Source organism: Bos javanicus, chromosome 13 (genome assembly GCF_032452875.1).
Source record: "Bos javanicus breed banteng chromosome 13, ARS-OSU_banteng_1.0, whole genome shotgun sequence".
Lineage (NCBI taxonomy): Eukaryota > Metazoa > Chordata > Mammalia > Artiodactyla > Bovidae > Bos > Bos javanicus.
The window spans coordinates 39,019,852-39,040,745 of record NC_083880.1 but is presented as its reverse complement, the minus strand read 5'-3'; the positions used below and the strand labels follow the sequence as shown (position 1 = coordinate 39,040,745).

General features: G+C 46.6%; 1 protein-coding gene across 1 annotated transcript in view; it reads right to left on the bottom strand.

Annotated features, from left to right (window-relative positions):
• Positions 1-20,894, bottom strand: part of SLC24A3 (solute carrier family 24 member 3) — a 428,326-nt gene that overhangs the window by 339,392 nt on the left and 68,040 nt on the right. The window contains exon 2 of the mRNA XM_061435536.1: positions 15,552-15,680. Coding sequence (XP_061291520.1) covers positions 15,552-15,680 — 129 coding nt within the window. The remainder of the gene's footprint in view (positions 1-15,551; positions 15,681-20,894) is intronic.

Here is a 20,894-nt window from a genome sequence, read left to right as displayed (position 1 = left end):
TGAAACACATGGGATGACCTCAGTGGGCATCAAACATTTACATTTCTTCTCTAAAAATGGTCATTTCTTCCCTGGAGCTTTTCCTCCAATTCCTTCACCTTTATCATGTCCCTTCCTGAAGGGAGACAGCTTCAGGAAGCTGTTAGAGGTGTTAGGTGTTAGACAGCCAATGCCTGAAACAGAGGACGAGTCTGGTTCATTCTCTGCTTCAAGCACCTATTAAAACTGTGACACCTTAGATGGGTCCTCTAACTGCTGACTCTAAGGTCCCTTACCTGAAAACTTAGGGTGAGAAGAGTAGGAATCACCCCATGGCAGGGAACAGAAAACAGGCACATATGGATTCCTGGGAATGGACAAATAAGTGGCAACAAAGTCATACGATGGAAAACAAGAGAGCAGTTCAAATGAATGATTTTGCACATACCATCACAGAACATCAGTCTAGTAGAATAACGTTTACATAAATTTGAAAGCAAACCAAACCATATTACTTATTGCTCATGCATACAAATACAGGAGACAAAAACTTTTAAACACAGGTCAACCACCTTGAAAATAAAGCTGATGGTGCTTCCGAACGTGGAAAATCGGAGGAGGTGAATAAAGGGAATGTCCATCTGCTTTGCAACTGTTATAGTTCTGATAACTGAAAAGAGACTAAAAGCAAATCAAGAATGTTGTTGTTCAGTCGTTCAGTCAGGTCTGACTCTTTGCAACCCCATAGACTAGAGCAGGCCAGGCTTCCCTGTCCATCACCAACTCCCAGAGCTTGCTCAAACTCATGCCCATCGAGTTGGTGATGCAATCCAACCATCTCATCCTCTTTCGTCTCCTTCTCTTCCCGCCTTCAATCTTTCCCAGTATCAGGGTCTTTTCCAATGAGTTAGTTCTTCTCATCAGGTGGCCAAAGTATTGGAGCTTAAGCTTCATTATCAGTCCTTCCAGTGAATATTCAGGGTTGATTTCCTTTAGGATTGACTGGTTTGATCTCCTTGCTGTCCAAGGGACTCTCAAGAGTCTTCTCTAGCACCACAGTTCAAAAGCATCAATTCTTCAGCAATCAGCCTTTTTTATTGTCCAGCTCTCACATCTGTATATGACTACTGGAAAAACCATAGCTTTGACTACATGGACCTTTGTAGGCAAAGTAATGTCTCTGCTTTTTAATAACCTGTCTAGGTTGCTTTTCTTCCAATGTTTCTTCCAACATTTAAAGAATGTTATCATTTATTAATTCCCAGAACAAATACATTGGAATTTGTTGTATTTTCTCTTATAGTTATGAGGGTTTTGTTCTCTCAAGATAAAATGTGAAAAACAACAACTGTCGCAGAGAAGTTCCAAGGAGTCATTCATTCAATCAATCATTTGTTCAACAAAGAATGAACGCCAACAGATATTTGGGGCATTCAGGGAATCATCCAAACCCTGGGGATACGACCGTGAATTGACGGCCCTGCTCCTGCCCATGCAGGGTTCATCACCCGCAGGCAAAGACCAGCACGGGTGGAAATGATGAGTCAACACTATGTTCCTGCCTGGAGTTCAGTACAGGGAGGAGTGAGATGCTGGAAGGGGCACCTGGGCGTGGCCAGGCTTTCACTCCAGCTCTGCCACCGCCCCCCACCCCCAGATGCCCCAGGGATGCCTGACTCACAGGCATGGTAGGAAAATTAAGGAGATACTGCAGGTCTCCGTCCAGGCACATTTAGCCCAGCCCTGACTCCAAGGAGACACCCAACAAATACCTGGTCCCCTTACCTCGTCCCTGAAAAAATGCCTGGTCCCCTTACCATTTCTCTGGAAAGAACCTATGGATTTTAATCCTAACTCAGGAATGCCGAGTTTACATCTGAAATAGTAATAATCATGTCTAACACCTGAGCATGACTGTATCAAGTCCAACTTCTCCATGTGTTCTTCAAATATCATGTTTGAAGGAGGAATGTTTGGTGCATAAAGTAATCAGGACAGTGAGGGGGGACTCAGGTCATACAGGGGCCAAGGGCTGGGAGGGGGCAGCTAAGAAACTGAAGAGAAGGAAATGCAAACAAGAAAGACCGGCAGCTGACCTTGCAGGTACGCCAAGTGGAAGAGGAATAAGATTTATTTTACAGAACTCACAACGACTAAAAGGAAGACATTCTGGTTCAGCACGAGGAAGACAACTGTAATAAACCTGGAGGCCCAGGGGAAAAAAAGGCCTCTCACAGGATGTGGGGGGTGAGCTCCCCTCACTGAGGACATCCTGGGACAGGACAGAGGACCACTTTGTGGTGATGTTACAAAGGGATCTCGGGACTTACATGAACTGCTAGGTCATGCAATTTCTTAAGAGTCTCTGCGTGTTAAGAGTTTGTGACTCTAATTTATGGTTTTCAGAGAAGATAAAACATCCATGTAAGTATGTCACTCCTGCCCAGCCCAGTAACCATTCACTAACCCCTTAACAGAACATTCTGTCTGTGGAAATACCCAGCAGGACATTCACAGTTCTCTCCCATGTGTTTTCACATTTTCCCCCACGACAGTGAAGACAAGGAGGAGCCATTCCTGGGCTGGATCAAGATAGGAGCACTGGGGAGGAGGGGACGTGAGAGAGAAGCCCCCAGGCTGGGTGCCCAGGACCTGCCCTCTGCAGGCCCAGAGCCTAGGACAGGGCCATGGAGCCTAACCGCTGTGCACCCTCCAGCCGTGACGCCCCAGGCAAAGGCCAGACTGTGGGGTCACCACACAAAAGCCAGTTAGGTGTGCAGAGCCAGCCCAAGAGCCCAGAGCAAGGGGACAATGAGGAGACCACCACTGTGATCTCGATTGGATGGAGAGAAACAGCTTCTCCACCCTCCACCCCCTCTGCAGCCGGACTCAGAAGAGGCCCTCAGCCCCAACCTGCTGGCGTCAGAGCAGCTGGAAAACTCATGCTACCTCTAGCTACCACGCTGGATCCAAGAAACATGCCCGTCCTGGTCTGTCCCCACCAAACACCAGTGCTGGGGAGCACCAAGTGAGTCACTGCACCAGACAAAAGAAGGAAGTGATGCATAGCAGAGATTCTCTACTGGCCCCAGAAGCTGTTGAGCAGAATGACCAAGAGTGTATGCGTGTGCCAGTCACTACAGCTGCATACAAAGCAGCCCAAAAGGGCAGCTCCAAATAGCAACAACTGTGTATTATCATGTCTGTCTCCTGGTTCTGGGGTGACTGGACTCAGGCAGCTCTCACTTGGGGCCTCACGTGGCTGCATCTGATGGTAGGCGGGGCTGGGGTCATCTAGAGGGTGTCTCTGCTCAGGTGTCTGGGTGGTGATGCAGGCTGTCCATGGTCAGCAAGGCCCTTGCCGATGGCCCCTGTGAAGCCTGAGCTTCCTCCCAGCAGGGTAGCCGGGTTCCTGAGCCACCATCCCAAGAGGAAGAGCTGGGGGAACCCTACTGCCTTAGAGGACTCAGCTTTGGAGATCACAGAGCTTCTGCCACAGTCCATCTGTTAGAAGTGAATCATGAAAGCCAGTCATATTCAAGAGGAGGAGAACGAGAGAAATTTCATGTTGAAAGACAGATCAGAGCACCTGTAGGTATGTCTTAAGGCACCATAAGGTACCAGCCTTTTTCAGGGGTTACAAATAGTATCCCTTAGCCGTCAAGGACCCAAATGTCTCAAATTCCAGGTGAGAGTTACTTCCCATTGTGTCAGGCCTTGGGCTGAAGAACATCACTCAGTGGGATGTATTTTTTTGGAAGTCTCACCTTTGAGAGCTCTAAGAGCTATGAGACCACAGACCTGAATACCAGGGTAACAGGGTTCCCCACTTTAAACACATTGAGCCACCTTGAAAGATGATTTTCTATAAAATATAGATTCCATTTCACACCAGAGCCCAGTGAGGGATGAACTGGTTACCTGAGGATATGGATACTCTAGCTTAATTCTGAAGCTGGACAATCCAGTAAATGCCCCAGAAATAACACATATCCCAGAGAGCAAAGGACACACATTTCTCAATTCTGATTCAGGGTTCACATTCAGTCTTGACCCTGAGTTTACATATGTTCTAGACCTCAGGCCCCAGCAATGCTCCTAGAAAGAATTCTTTTACTTTAGTTGACTGCAAAGGAGAAGATCTGCCTGGTGGACAAAGGTTCTGTTTTCTTGCAGAAGGAGCTTATGCAGGGCTCCTTGGTTTCTCCTTTTCTCAACTTTGACATGTCCTGAGCTTTGCTGAGGTCCCCTGAAGGCCAGCACAGGCACGGATGTAGTCAGATGAATGAGGACAAGAGGGATGTCTCCTGTCTTCCTGAAAGCCCTCTGCTCTTGGCCTGGCCAGAAGGGCTCCTCTGCTGCTGCCAGGCCAGAAGGCCTCCTCTGCTGGGTCTACCTAAGCTCCCACTTATTGCAGGAGGGCCTAGTGAGCGGTCAGCACTTGTGCAAACACACATTCTGATGCAGTAAAAACAAATGGGGTGAGTCCAAGGGCTTCACCTAGCAAGACAAATCCACGCACAGACAGAGGAAGTGCTGGGTGATGCTATGCGCTCTTCTTGGGTCACGATAAGCTTTCCAACCTGTTCAACAACATGAAACCACATCCTTGGGAACAGAGAAGTAGGTGTTTACATGTATACCCGTGGCAGATTCATGCTGATGTATGGCAAAACCAACACAATATTGTAAAGTAATTAACCTCCAATTAAAATAAATAAATTTATATTAAAAACAAAAAGAGAAGTAGGTGTTTAGCAATCGCTGTTGCTGCTCTGCTCACCTTTCTCTCCTTAGCTCTTGGGTGCTCACTGGCCCAACATCCAACCGCCAGCACCTGCCCCTCAATTCCCCTGGGGCTGTCTCTACCCATAGGTGCTACTCCACCTGTGCAAGGGGCATCACCACCCCCAGGAGCAGCCCTCAACCAGTGAGTTACAGGAGCTGGTGCATCAATACCCCAACTCCCTCACCCCCTTGTGGGAGAACATCCAGGTGTCTTCCATACTCCATCCCAGCTCACTAACCTAGTGACCGCACTATAACTGGTTCAGGAAATGCCCTCTCTCCCCTATTTCACTTCTCTGCTCCCTACTCCCAGGGGTTCCTTGGGCTCATCTCCCAAATAAACTGCAGGCATCCAAACCTTTGCCTCAGCATCTGCTTCTAAGGGAGCCAGAACTGAGTCAAGGTGCCTGATGGTAACAGCAAGCCATGGATGATCACCAAGAGTGTGCCGTCACTGGAGAGTCATATGTGTGTCTCAGAGGCCCTCCTCCCAGTCAACATGTATGTCAGGAACTGACAAGGAAACAAGGAGCACAAAGAATGAAGATTGGGCCAACAAAGGGTTCTGCTGGGACAGAGCTTACTGTGGACAATGCGGCTCTCACCCTTTCCAAAGACCCTAACACACACACACACACACACACACACACACACACACAAATTCCCACCTTAGTGGGGCTGGTGACCTTCCCCAACCAGGTATCTAGTTCCCAGTGCAGATATATCATCTCTCTCTGATGCTGTTTGTGAGAGGAGTGTGCCCAGCTCCAGTGAAAATGGATGCCATGCCAGCCCCCAGGAAGCAGCTTCCTCAGCAGAAGGAGCACGGCCTCTGACTCAATGAATCAAGACCATTTTCTGGACCTTCACGGCTCTCTTCCTTCCACTTCTTGTCATCACTGAATAACTGAATGTGCAGTGTTGCATCATAAGTAATAACACCTTAAATACAAGGGAGATCACCCCTCCTCTCTGCTCCCCCTTCCCCCTTTCCCTTTTTAAAACCACAAGGTTGCTTAATCCAGTTTGTGGTTCTGCTCCAAGGGAAGTAAGAGGGGTCATTAGGGGCAACTGGCCATCTATGACTAACCTCCTCTGGCCAACCAAAGTGCTTGCTAATTTCACAGACATCACAAAGGTCTCTTTGAAAGTGGACCTAAAATAAATATCTAAGGAAAGTGACCAAAATCTACAAGGCACTTCCTAGAGAGAAATATACCCAACATGTTAGCATTTACATGGAAAGCACGTCACATGTGTGTGAGTAATCTACATGTATTTGTGTATGTGTGAGTGTGCATGTAGAATCAGGATGCATCTATATTCAGAAACAGGGATGAATCTCAAAAGCAGTGTGCTACAGACTAAGTCTTACATCAGAGAGCATATAGTGTAAGATTCGTGTACAGAAGTTCCTATGGTGATAGAAATCAGAAGAGTAATTGTGTGGGGGTGGGCTGGGCTGTGGGTTTACTGAAAAGAGACTTGAGGCAACTTCCTGGAATGATGGTAATGTCCCATATTATGACAGAAGTTGGCCATGGAGTTTGCATAGTTAATAGGTACCACTCATGGATTGTACACATAAGACTTGTAAACCTCATTGTGCATAAATGTTACCCAACATTTGGATAAACATCTTGTTACCCAAGATGGATAAACAGATCATAAAGTCTAGCTAATGACACACATGCTAAACCTATATGAGATGGAGTGTATTTACTTCTTCAAATCACTTCCAATTCCACCAAAAAAGAATAAGATAGATTAACGGATAGATACAGGGGTGGAGAGGTGAGTAAACACGATAAAGCCAGTAGTGTGAAATGCAAATTAAAGAACTTAGGTGCTGAGTCTGAGGGTGTTTGCTGTAAAATTCACTCAATTTCTCTGCATGTTTGCAAATTTTCATAATAAAATGTGGGAGTAGGAGAAAAGGTACCTAAAGGCAAGAGTCTTGAGACTAAATGGGGAGAGAGAAGATACAAAATGGTAACAACAATGACACTGTGTCATTGAAAAAATTGAAAAGACAATTTTAGGTTCATTACTGTGTGCCCTTGGGAACCACTAAGTAGATCCACTGGGTACCACATTCTTTGTCCTGGGTCTCATTAAAGGAAACATCCTTCTGTGAGCTACAAATACACAGTGATTTCTGCAGAGAGGCCAATATTCTGCATCAAACTTGGGTCAATGATGAAGACACTCACAAAGAGATGAGTACATCTGTGTTCCATCTTCCCTTCCTTTAAACTCAGTATCAAATTATAATTTAACTTAATAGGTCTCCTATGTGTGGTTAAATGGTACAGACGGTAGGGAAACTTTGTTTCTGGAATATGGCAGGACAGTTGCCCTTGGGACATGGATCACATCTTTCTGGATGAGTTGACCTACGGGAAGAGACCTGAACAGAGAATAAGTCCAGCTTCTTCCCCACTTCTCACCACCCCTTACTTCTCCTTCCTTCATCCACTGACATCCACTTGGCACACCCAACCTGGCACATGCAGTGTAAAGACCTAAATCCCTATCGTTGGTGACTTTTCATGGATTTTCCCAAGAGAGTCAATTAAGATTGCAGCATAAGTGAAATTCCATTTCCCAAGAAAGATCCATTGGGAAGTGGAGGCTGATGCTAACAGGATGTTCATGTGCCCAACATGTATGGTTTGAAAATTAAGAATATTTTTACTTTCCACCTAGCTATTATAATATTAATACAGTCAGACTGACTTTACTCTCCTCCTAGAGGAGACGTCCGCATGCCCAAGCCAGTGCATGAGTGATAACCATATCCTCCTGTGTATAACTGAGGCTTTGGGTGCAGGACCCCTGAGCACACAGTGGGTGCTCCAGAAATGGGCATCAAGTCACAGCTGGATACGTGCTTTGTGCTAAGCTTCTTCATTTTCATATTTATTTGTGTATTTCCTTGGCTGTGCCAGGTCACCATTGCAGGGCACAGAATCTTTTATTGTAGCCTGCAGGATCTTAAGTTGTGGCATTCAAAGTCTTAGTTGCAGCACGTGGGGTCTTGATCCCTGACCAGAGATTGAACCTTGGCCCCCTGCATTGGGAGCATGAAGTCTTAGCCACGGGACCACCAGGGAAGTCCCTTGTGCCAAGTTCTTCACACACTTTATCTCATTGACTCTCCACGGCAACCCTTTCTGTTTGTGCTGTGAATTACCCCCACTTTGCAGGGGAGGAAACTGAGGCTTGGAGAGGTTAAATGACTGGCCCAGGGCCCCACAGCCCATAGATGTCAAAGCAGGATGCCTCTCCAGGTCTGTGGGACCCTGGACCACATCCCTGACTCCACTCAGAAGTACTTTACAATTATAAAATGTGGACATCCCTTCTCTTCTGGTTCTCGCAATGACTCTGAGGCAGGGTGGGTACTCCAAGTGCCTATTTTGTGACCCGGACCCCAGTCCCATGCTCCTGCCAGTGTGGCCTGACCTGCTGGGCTGCAGCCTGTTCTCTTCCATTCCTCGGCCCAGTGTCCCCAGACCCATCGGTGGAGCCCTGACATCCCATTGTAGACACGGGGCTAGGGAGCAAGGCCTTGGCCGGGATGGACAAACCACTGAGCTGGGCTCATGTCCACTTCATTCTGAGTCAGCTTCTAAAATAGGCTGCTAATCTTTAATTCAGGGATTTTATTGTTCTATGATAGACATTTCAGTCACACTAATGGTCTCACACTATATCAGGAACCACAGAAGCGCCAGTGTGATAACCCAGACGTGAACTCATTTAACCTTACTGTCCAAGATGGAAACCTTGTCAGCCCAGACCAATCCCAGGGGAGGCAAACTGGAGGGTGGCCATCAGCCCACTGGCCATGGGGAGCGCCCAAGTAGAAGAAGTAACAGGCTTACTGCCCAGATTCTCGAGTGTGAGCTGGTTGGTGGGAGCCACAAGAAGCAGGTCAACTCGGACATGCTTTCCCCCAGCCCTCAGCCACACCACTGGCTGTGTCCTAGGAGCCTGTTTAAAAAGTCTGAGGCCTAGGAGACTCTGGGGAGAGAGGTCAGGCCCTCCCCAGGCTACATCCTACCCCAAAGCTCCCAGAGGCCGTCCCAGGCCTGAGAGCATCCCAGTCAGGGACAGAGGGTGGAAGGGAGAGGCAGTCAGCACCCTGAGATCCTGCCCTCAGCTGCTCTGGGTCAGCCTGGCTGCTGAGAGGGAAGGGATTAGGAGGGCAAGGTCAGAGTTACTGACAGGACACTCTGGAATAAGGGGTTAGTCCAGACCAGGGGGTTTTCGAGCATTTTCATTTTTTATTTATTTTTATGATTGATTGATTGATTTTTTTACTTTTTGGCCTCACCACGTGGCACACAGGATCTTAGTTCCCTTACCAGGGATCAAGTCCACAGCCCTCACAGAGGAAGCGAGAAGTCTTAATAGTTGGACCACCAAGGAAGTCCCTGAAGCATTTTTAAAGAATAAACATTGATTCTTAAGATCCCTAAGGATCCTTCTAGTGACAAAGATAACATAGCCACCATTTATTGTCGTTCAGTCACTAAACCGTGTCTGACTCTGCAACTCCATGGACTGCAACATGCCAGGTTTCCCTGTCTTGCTTTATCTCCCGGAATCTGCTCAAACTTGTGTCCAATGAGTTGATGATGCCATCCAACCATCCTATACTCTTGCTGTTTTATGAAGCTTAGCTCACTTCATGATGTGAGCATCTAAATATGCATTTACAGATGGTGGAAAAGAGATTCAAAGAATTCAGGAAACTCACCTGGCATCACATAGGTTGAAAGTGACAGAACAGAGACTTAGGATTTACTCTGAAACCCAAGCGCTTTCCACATTTCACCAATGATTTCACATATCCTCAAACATCCATTATTTTTCCTACACTCCTTGCATTTACAAAGAAAAGATGTAATTTGCAAGCAGACACACCTGGGATAATTTCTACATGACTTGTGACCCTTTCAAGGTGAAAACAGAATCAAAGTGTGTCACCTGACCAGGTGAGAACCATGAAGGTTAAACCAAGAGCTAGTGTTGTGTTAGGGGCTCAGGTGGCTATTTTTGACCCCAAGACTAGCCCATCAGGTTCCTCTGTCTGAGGAATTCTCCAGGCAAGAATAGTGGAGTGGGTAGACTCTCTTTTCTCCAGGGGATCTTCCTGACCCAGGGATCAAACCTGGGTCTCCTCCATTACAGGCAAATTCTTTACTGGCTAAGCCAGCCTCAGAAGACATAAATTTAGGTTATAATTTTTGTCTACAGGGAGTATACTGCTTTTGAAATAAGATAAGCATAAAGGAAAATTGAGACATTTGTTTTTTTAATAAGAAACAAGTTTTGGGGGGAAATCTGCTTTCTCTTCTTCCAAGGGAATGGGAGAAGTCTCTCACGCAGTTAGAAGTGGTCTTGCCTGAGTCCTGACCAGAAGAATGTGAGCAGGAGGGAGGGTCTAGTCCATAAAACCCAGCTGTGAACAACTCCCCTGTTCTTTCCCCTTCAAGCAGAGAAGCACAGTGACCTTGGAAACCAAGCATGAGAACAGTAAAGCCTCAAAATGGAAATTTCAGAGTCCACAGACCACCTCTAGCAACAGGGCCACCCACAGACTAGAACTTCACATGAGAAAGAAACTTCTTTTGTGTTAAACCCCCAAGTCTGAAGGACTTACTTGTTACAGCAGCTACTGTTGCCCTAATTCAGTAAAGAACTTGATAAAAATTGAAGAGCAGATCACAATGGGTTTCCAAGGTGTTCCACTTAATGTCCACAGCTACTGTTGGAATCATTATGAAAATTACAACTGTAGAGAGAAGTTAGAGAACTGTTATGTGAGCTAGTCTAATGGAGTATACATTTTAAGACTTTTAAAAATAATCTTAGTTGTTCCCTGGGTTCAAACTCAGGGATAAAACATTAAGGCGATTGAAAACTGTCATTCCTCATATTCTGAAAATATTTGGTTAAAGAAAATATAGTATTAAATTAACTTCATCTGTTTCCTTTTATGGTTTTAATGTAGCTACTAGGAATCTCAAAATTACATCTGTAGCTTGCATTATATTTCTACAGGACCGTGTTCTTCTAAATGATGCAAGTGTCAGATTTTCTAGATAATTATTGATATGCATTGATTATCCATGTGGGACAGCTAGGGGCCCTGCTCTGCTTCTGGAAAAGCCCTGTAACCTCAGGCAGGTCATTCATTTTTTTCTTTATGTAAATGGTGAGAGATTTGGACCTTTCGTGCTTTGTAGATCGGTCATATCCAGTCTCGTGGTATTAAACCAGCTGACCCTGATGTTACGGTTTAAACTCAAAAACAGGAGGATCTCAACCCCTCCCTGTGTACACGACCTGCAGCTGAGCCGGCCTTCACTGGCTTGTGCATCTGAGCCCGGCCCCCAGGTTCTGTTCATGGTCCACACCTACCTTTGGACACCCCCCTGAACTGCTTCTCCCATCCTGACCTGACCTCCCTCCCCCAGGACAGTTCAGATTTGACTCTTAGACTCTGTGGTTTCTGGCCATTCCAGTAAACAGCCACCTGATCCAGTAACGCCTCTAGCACAGCCCCATGGGGTCAGTGCCTACCAGCCTCTGTCCTGAAGCAAAGGCTCAAGGTGGCTTCCCTATGCTCAGAGAGCTCAGACCCAACAAGTCAGGCAGAGAGAGGGAGCTGAGCCCTTTATCAGAAGAAAATGGAAACAGAAACAGACCTTCAGATGTCGAAAGCAAACTTATGGCTATCAACAGAAAAATGCGGGGGAAGGGATAAATCAGGAGCTTGGGATGAACATATCGACCCTTATTATAAGACAGATAACCCACAAGGACCTACTGTACAGCACAGGGAACTCGACTCAATATTCTGTGACAACTACATGAGAAAAGAATCTGAAAAGGGATGTATATATGTATATGTGTAACTGAACCGCTTTGCTGTACACCTGAAACTAACACAACATAGCAAATCAACTATATTCCAATAAATTTTTTTAAAAAGGGAAATGCAGTCATCTCAGAGTGATGCCCACACCAAAGGCTTTCATTTTAAATAGCTTCCTTCTTCCCAAGTTTCTTTGAAAGAGGCACTCTGAGGAAAAGCTCATTTCCTTAAAATACCAAAGAACTAAAAACCAAAAGATGATAGATTTTTTTTTTCTGGAGGCAGATTGCAAAGTGTAGAATAAAATTCTGCAAAGTGTACCAACACACATTCCTAAGAATCCCTCTCTGCTACAGTTGTCTACCACCCTCAGTATTACATTTAGCTGACTTAATTTTCCATGGATCAAATTTATTCAAAGTTAAATTTCTCATAATAATTCATCTGAGTAAACAGTTTCAAGTGTTATTTGCCAAAAGACAATGTTTCCGGGCTCGAGATGAGATTGGCAATGTCAGGCTAAGAAAACAACCTTAAAAATTCTCAGAGGGCTGGAACGATGACAGAAAAATTAGAGCCTGGACCTCAGTCTTTTTCATACAGATCTGGAGGAAAAAATTACAAATTTTCACCAAAACCAGGTCTTCAAGGGGGCAGGGAAGAATGCCATTTAAAAGAAAAAATTTTTTTTAAATCTTAGATGTCTTTTTAATGTTATTTATTTACTTATGACTGCACTGAGTCTTCATTGCCTCACGGGCTTTCTCTAGTTGCAGCGAGCAGGGGCTACTCTTTGCTGCCACGCTCGGGCTACTCATTGTGGGGGCTTCTTCTGTTGCAGAACACAGGATCTAGGTGGGTGGGCTCAGTAGTAGCAGCTCACAGGTTGCTCCATGGCATGTGGGATCTTCCCTGACCAAGGATCAAACCTGGGTCCCACGCATCAGCAGGTGGAATCTTATCCACTATGCCACCAGGGAAGTCCTTTACATGTCTTTAAAGTGGCAGCTGTCCTATGAAAAGTGAGCCATATCAAGCTCGCCACACCCACAAAGATAGCACAGCCACTGTCCAATGGGCCGGGGATCCTGGCTGTCCCCTGGACCGTGCTCTGGCCTCCTGGTTATCAAAGAGAGGGAGCGGGGAAGGGAGAGGGGGAGGGAGGAACATGGATGGCAGAGAGATAAAAGGACAGGGAGGGCAGTAGGACACGGAATTCTGGGAACACAAAGCAGGGACTTACTAAGGGGAACTGGACCTGGTGTCTTAGGGGTGGAAGAGTTTGTGAGTTCCTATTCTGCACTCATGCAATGGAAGGGGCAGAGGGTTAAACTAGGTCTGCTTCCCAAGTGAGGAAGCAAGCCAGCCCCATCCCCCAACTGTTTTCACAACCAGAACACGTCAACCCATCACCAGCCTCCCAGTCAATTTCATTCCGATGGCGTCTCCAGCCAGGGGTTCCGAGGACACAGCCTGAGAATCCCTGTGACATCAGAGGGCACCAGGCACACTTCACAATAAGAGTCAAGTTAACTCCCACCTGTGACCCTGATACTGTGCTTCCCTTGGCCACACCGGCCCCCACACACTCAGGTCCCCATGTGGACACTCAGCGCTGGGCACCAAGGGAGCCCTGACACCATCCCGGGGAGCCGTGAGTGCCCTGCCCTGTGACACCATCGTGAACAGGAAGGAGGCCAGTCCAGAAGGCTGCTTCCCAGCCTGCATTGGAGCTGCAGGATGGGGAGCTCTTGTTTGTTGCCACCCCCCCACCACTGTTGCCCCCCGGAGTCTCTCCTCTCCTCCTTGCCCTGCGCCCCCACTTTCTTGCCAACACCAACAGGTGCTGGCTTCAGCTCTTCTTAGCTGGACATCTTCTGTTCTGCCTGTGAGCTGAGTCATTCCTGTCTCGCGATGGCATTCCACGCGCCTTATTCTTTTACACCTGTCACTCTGAGAAATGCATTCTTTGAAACAGTCAGCAATGCCACTCACAGCGAGCCAGCACCATCTCCCCTGACACATGGTCCCAACTCCAGGGAACAGAAGCTTCCATCGCTCGGCCCTGCACAGAGCTGGACCCCAGTCCCAGATCTGGGCTCTGTACTTTGTCTGACGCCATTCTTTTGCATCCAAAGGTGTGCCCACGGCAAGGTTGGGCTCCTAGAACTGAATCTCCTGTCTCCTGACATCCCAGTCACCGCCCGCATTCTCATTGCAAAAAGATGGTGACATATCTTCGACTGTAAGACCCGATTGGCAAACAGGGTTACCAGCACAGCGGTGACCCGAAGCATCCCTGCCACGCCCCGGGGGCCAGGCCCCCACAGAAGCCCACCTCCCAGGAGACATGCAGTTCTGTCCACATGGTAATGACACGTAAACCTTCAACCCGGCTTTCACTTGTAGCTCACACAGCCCCCACGTGCTTCAGTGAAGGGTACTCTTTCAGAGTGCTGAATAACAGCCACAGGGACCCTTGAATTCTCCAGCTTAAGGAATATAGTTTATGTCAGGTTGTAGGCTATTTTTTGGCAGGGAAAGGTAATCTATTTTTAGTTCTTTCCAGACGTCGGAAAGAGAACTTCTATCCACCTTCCCAAGAAAAGCACACACACACAATTTCACCTTCTGTAACCCAAGGGCTAAGGTTCTTTGGGCTGCAATGAAGATTGCATATGTCCATCTAGGCTGATGCTTAAAATGAGGCCAGCGTTTGCATGTAGGATCACTGGGTGGTTGAGCTCCCAGGCCCTTAAAGGGGGCACACTTGAGGCCCAAGACTCCACCAGGTAAGGAAGGAAGAACCACCCCCGCCCCACCCACAAGAGATCTGAGAACTCTATGTCAGGGCTGACAATGTGGCCACAGGCCCAGTCCATCCATGAGCTAAAATGTTTTTTTTTAATTTTTAAAGATTATAAAAATCTTTAAAAATGTCTTATAGACAGAGCACCGGCTTTGGGTTCCCTGCAGCATACAGCAAACCCCCGCTGGCTCTCCATTTTACACACAGCAAGGTACGTGTTTCAGTGCTGCTCTGTGACAGTCTGGAGAGGTGGGATGGGGAGGGAGGTTCAGGAGGGAGGGGGCACATGTATACCTATGGCCGATTCGATCGATGTGTGGCAGAAACCATCATAGTATTGTAAAATAACTGTCCTCTAATTAAAAATAAAATTAAATAATAAACATGTACTATAGACACTATAGAAGTATCAGGTCTTCGAAGCCTAACATATTTGCTCTCTGGCCCTTTTCAGACAGGGTGGCCGCCACCTGGTCTAAACAAGCAGACTTCATCCGTCCAGAGGCCACCTGCCTTGGCCAAAGTCTGGCTGAGCTGAGTTCAAGTCCCTTTGATCCCCTTCTGTTAGTTTTCTCTTGAAAGTTCAAAAACATTAGAGGTAAAATGTTCTGAGGAAAGGCACATTCTATTTGTTATATCAAATATAACTGCTGACACATGAACATCCATTTCTTCCAAGAAGCTCAACATCAGAGGTGAGGGTCTGGTTCAACACCTGTGCCTTTACTGTGACAGAAACAAGGCTCTCAATTAAAAATCAGGCAAAGAGGACAGGACATCCTCACCCACCTGCTCCTGACCTAGTGTCCCTCGGTATGGCACCAGCATCCATATTTTAGACCAGGACTTTGACTCACCTTCTCCCCCACCACCCAAGGGAACAAACACAGAGGTGGAAACACTCCTGAATTGTCCCCCTGGGATCTTGCCTTTGCATTTCTTAGACACCTGCCCCTAAATGTCCTCAGAGTCTCTCTGGATCAGAGCTCAGAGGAAAACCACAGATCCGGCTCTTCCTGGGCTATGGCCGCTGCCAGTAGCCCTGTCCCCAGTATAAAGGCCCCAGTGCAGCCGTCATCTTACCTGGTTCAGTGCAGTTCTTGCTGCTCCGCGGTCCTGCATCTTCTGAAGTCAGTGAGTCATTCACCTGCATTAACTTCCTCCCCACAGTCCACTGTGTGTCTTGCCCGATGAAGTCCATGAAGTTCAGATCTACGGAGAAAGACACCACAGCCACACATCACTAACAGCTGGTGTGACCCTTGCCCACGCTGGGTGCCCAGCACCTTCAGCCATCATCGCTCAGTCCCGCCGACAGCCCTGACACCTCTGACTACTACGCTCAGCATCCTGTCTCTTAACTCCTGGGAGGCTTCTCCACTGCTGGATCCTGCCAGGCCCCAAGCAGCAGCCCTCAGCCAACGACTGCTAGAGGGCAGTGTATAAACACCTCACTGCTCCAGAGGGATGACTGAAGTGTGTGTTCCAATCCAGATTCCAGTCTACTCCACTGGGATGACTCTCCAGATGTCTTCAGGGCGACTTTCTTGATAAAGCATACTTTATTAGCTGTTGTCCTTCCCTATCTTCCTGGAGGAGGAAATGACAACCCACTCCAGTGTTCCTGCCTGGAGAATCCCATGGACAGAGGAGCCTGGTGAGCTACAGTCCATGGGATCACAAAGAGTCGGACACGACTAAAGCGACTGAGCATGCATGCATTCCCTGTCTTAATTCTGTGCCCCCAGTGACATGCTGAGAAATGCTGAACAACCAGTTCTCTGTAGGAAAAGTCCTGATTTGTAGCCACTGGTCAATTTCCATGGTGTAAATTAAATTCTCACCATGTCCAATTTCAAGCTACCAATGTGACCTCACTGAACATGGACTTGGGAAAAGAAAGGGCCCAGTTGGGTCCACTAAGTCAGTTAGACTGGCTCCTGCTCAGGAGCATCTGGTCCCCAACCTGTATCTCTTTGAAGGGAATTCCCTGGTGGTCTAGTGGTTAGGACTCTGCACTTTCACTGCTGGGGCCCAGGTTCGATTCCTGATGGTAGAACTAAGATTAACAAGCCATGCGGTGAGGCCAAAACAAAAACAAAAATGATATTTATATTCAGTATTTCCTTGAATCACCTCCCAAATAAAGCACCTGCAATTAACACCTGCTCAGGATCTGCTTCTTGGATCACCCAGGCTAAGACACCATGTCAACATGCCCAGAGCCTAGGCTAGTGAATCCCACATAACAAGATTTCCACAAACATGAGATGAAGAGCACAAACCAGGGGAAAGCTGATCACTGAATGCATGAGTAGGGCTGAGGTCTCCGGCTGAGACGACCATGGGGATGGAAGTGTCAGGACAAAGAGCAGACACGGAGGGACACGCTGGGGACAGTGTGGTGCCTTCTGCTCAGGATGCGTTGAATCTGAAGTGTCCGTGGACCATCCGCAGGGTGGTGTGCTGCCCGGATAATGTGGGTGCAGACACTGCAGGGCAACAGTGCAGCTACCCAGAACATCAGGAGAACCATAAACAAGCAGGGAAGCATATGGCAAGAGTATGAATGGGGCTTCCTAAAGAGAAGGAAATGGAAGAAGAAACCATGGGAAACTCAGCATTCCTCCAGAGAAAGTAGAGTCAAAGCCTTCAACAAAGATCATGAATGCAAACTAGTACAGCCACTATGGAGAACAGTGTGGAGATTCCTTAAAAAACTGGAAATAGAACTGCCTTATGATCCAGCAATCCCACTGCTGGGCATACACACTGAGGAAACCAGAAGGGTAAGAGACACGTGTACCCCAATGTTCATCGCAGCACTGTTTATAATAGCCAGGACATGGAAGCAACCTAGATGTCCATCAGCAGATGAATGGATAAGACAGCTGTGGTATATATACACAATGGAGTATTACTCAGCCACTAAAAAGAATACATTTGAATCAGTTCTAATGAGGTAGATGAAACTGGAGCCTATTATACAGAGCGAAGTAAGCCAGAAAGAAAAACACCAATACAGTATACTAACGCATATATATGGAATTTAGAAAGATGGTAACAATAACCCTGTGTATGAGACAGCAAAAGAGACACTGATATATAGAACAGTCTCATGGACTCTGTGGGAGAGGGAGAGGGTGGGAAGATTTGGGAGAATGGCATTGAAACATGTATAATATCATGTATGAAACAAGTTGCCAGTCCAGGTTCGATGCACGATACTGGATGCTTGGGGCTGGTGCACTGGGACGACCCAGAGGGATGGTATGGGGAGAGAGTAAGGAGGAGGGTTCAGGACGGGGAACACATGTATACCTGTGGTGGATTCATTTCGATATTTGGCAAAACTAATACAATTTTGTAAAGTTTAAAAATAAAATAAAATTTAAGAAATAAATAAATAAATAAAAGAGACAAGAAAAAAAATCATGAAAAGAAAGAAAAGAGCAAGGGAAGTGGTGTCACAGAAGGTAAGCAAAAAGAGAATTTCAAAAAGGACAGAGTTGCCAATGGCCTTGACCACTATGGACAAATCATGTAAAAAAAAATTTTTTTATTTTTATTTTTATTTTTTTGAGCCGCCATTCCCACCCTGAGCCTTGCTCCTCCCCCCCTCCCCCAATTTTTTTTAATCATGTAGGAAAAATGTAAAATAACAATAGAGCAGGACCTCAGAGAGTCCTTGGGTTTTGGAAACAGCACACAGATGGCTCTCTCTAGTGGTTTGGAACTCAAGAAAGACATGACATGAAGCTTTGGCTACCTCTTGAGTGTCCAGAGTTGCTGTGGTCAGGAAATGGATATAGGAAAAAGACAAAAAGAGTCTAATTCATGGGACCAGTGGCCTTTATGAAAGGCCAGAGGCTGGGCCCCACCCAGTCACACCAACCTAGTGTTCTGAAATGGTCAGTAAAGAGTTGAAGGTCATCATACCCTCTCCTCTATTTCCCTGGTAATTCTAGTTTCTCAAATGATGTCACTTTCATTATGTAACTGGAACCTCGTGACACTGCTCTGGAAAGAAAGATGGAGCCTGATCACTGTCTCCTGGGTCCACTGCTGTCTCTCTGACACCAAATCACTGCTGGCTCAGAGTAGGTGCTCAGGAAATTCATGTTGGAGTCACCATTCCCACTCAGTGAATGGATATGGTAAGACTCGTGGAAGTTTCTGGAAATCACAGTGCATGTGGGCATCTCACCTAACCCAATAGGACACATATAAGCCTGCAGCTCACGCACTGAGGTCTTCCTCAATCAACTGGAACCTGCTCCCACATGTAAATTTATCAAGCAGCTAATTACAACTTTACACATTAGCCAGAAGAGCCCCTATGTTTATTCTCTCTCTCTCTCTCTCTCTCTCTCTCGACTCTGTGCTTCCAAGGCAGGGGCTGTGGGTTCAACCCCTGGTTGGAGAACTAAGATCCGTGCTACACAGAGAAGCAAAAAACAAACAAACAAACAAACAAAAAAAAACTAGCATATGCAGCCCAACTAGAATAAACCATAATTTAAGACTGAAATACAAAATACCTACATGGTGACCAGATATATCAGTTTAACCATAATTGTGAAGACAATCCTAAAGATATTTCAAGGTCAAAGCAAGATACGTGTATAGTCTGGTTTACCTGAATAGTTAATTCTTAGGATTAAGAATAGTGACAAGCAGAGAAAAAATATTGCAAAAATTCATTAAAAAGGAATAAGGTCAGTAGCCTCAAAATTCAATAAGCAGACTTAAAATACCATATCTCAGAGTGTGAAGAAAGACACCTCGTTTGTCTCAGGCTGGGTTTCCAGAGAAGTAGCCCCTGAGGACAGAGACTTGAGTACAGGTAGTTTACCTGGGGGCGGTAATCCCAGGAAGCAGCCACGGAGGACAGGGCAATGGAGCAGAGTGGGAGCCAGCCGGAGGAGGCGTGTTTCAAGTCTGAAGCTAAAATGCATGAACTAGAGCTTGACCCCTCTGGAAAGCTCTAGGGGACAGTGTACGTATTCAAAGCAGACACCCAGAGGGTGAGGGAGCTGGGGTATTTACCCACCTGCTCTTGGTCTGCCATGGGCTGAATGAAGTCTATTCCCAGGGGACATTCATTCCCTGGCACTTCCAATCAAGATGGACTCTGCTGCTACTGCTAAGTCACTTCAGTCGTGTCCGACTCTGTGCGACCCCACAGACGGCAGCCCACCAGGCTCCACCGTCCCTGGGATTCTCCAGGCAAGAACACTGGAGTGGGTTTCCATTTCCTTCTCCAATGCATGAAAGTGAAAGTGAAGTCTCTCAGTTGTGTCCGACTCTTAGTGACCCCATGGACTGCAGCCTACCAGGCTCCTCCGTCCATGGGATTTTCCAGGCAAGAGTACTGGAGTGGGGTGCCATTGCCTTCTCCCAAGATGGACTCTGATGCCCAGTAAATGGCCTTAGATAATTAGACACAGGTGCTGGAAGTTGTACCAAAGATGTGAGGACAAGTGATGCAGGCAGGATGCCAGGGGCATCGTTCTGCCTACATGAGACCAACAGAGTGGCCTCTCTGCTCTCATAATCTGGGTCAAAGAAAAATGTCCTGCGGGGCTGCAATCCTAACATTCAGGAAGACTCCAACATTTTGCAAAGAAGCAAGAGCGTCCCTTCCAGTGACTTCCAAAGTTCCTTCTCAGGCCAAATTTCCATAGTTCTGTAATTCTGAGAGAAAAGCTGATACCAATTAAGAAATGTAAAAATAAAGCCAGCTATTGTAGCAGAAAATGAGAGGATTTTTTTACACAATGATTCAATAGCTTCAGGAATTAGAGACTATTAAGGCAGTGCCTCTGGATTCCAAAATCTACAAACTTTAATCTCAACAAAAATATATTTGAGCACTGACCACTGATACACAGATGCAGAGACCAGAGTCTGAGAACATAACAGTGATGAAAAAAAAGCATTGTGTTCACTCACTTCCCACTGAGGACCACACGTGACAATATGACACCCCGTTTTCTCTGTCCTCACACAATTGCTGGAGAGGTAGGAAGGGCCAGTTAGTTCTCAGATCAACCTTCCTCTGGAGTAAATAAGTTAGAGTAGAAGTGATCTGCCTAAACTCAGAGCCAACCCATGGCCACATCTACCACCAGCTAACAGTCATCACAACAGCCATTTATTGAGTGTCTATTTTGTGCAAACAACTTTCCATTCTTTGCTATGTTTCATCTCAACAGTCTTTTTTTAGAACTGTTAACTCCGATTGCAAATAAGGAAATCTAAGCACGAAGAGGTTAAAAGACTTGCCCACAGAGCAAGCAAAGAGGAACAAAACAGGGATCTGAACCCAGGTCTGGGGATCCCCAAAGGCCACCTTCTTGGTAGATCCCTGGAGAGGACGGAATCCATCTGGCCATGTTACTCAACTACCGCAAGACAGAAGCA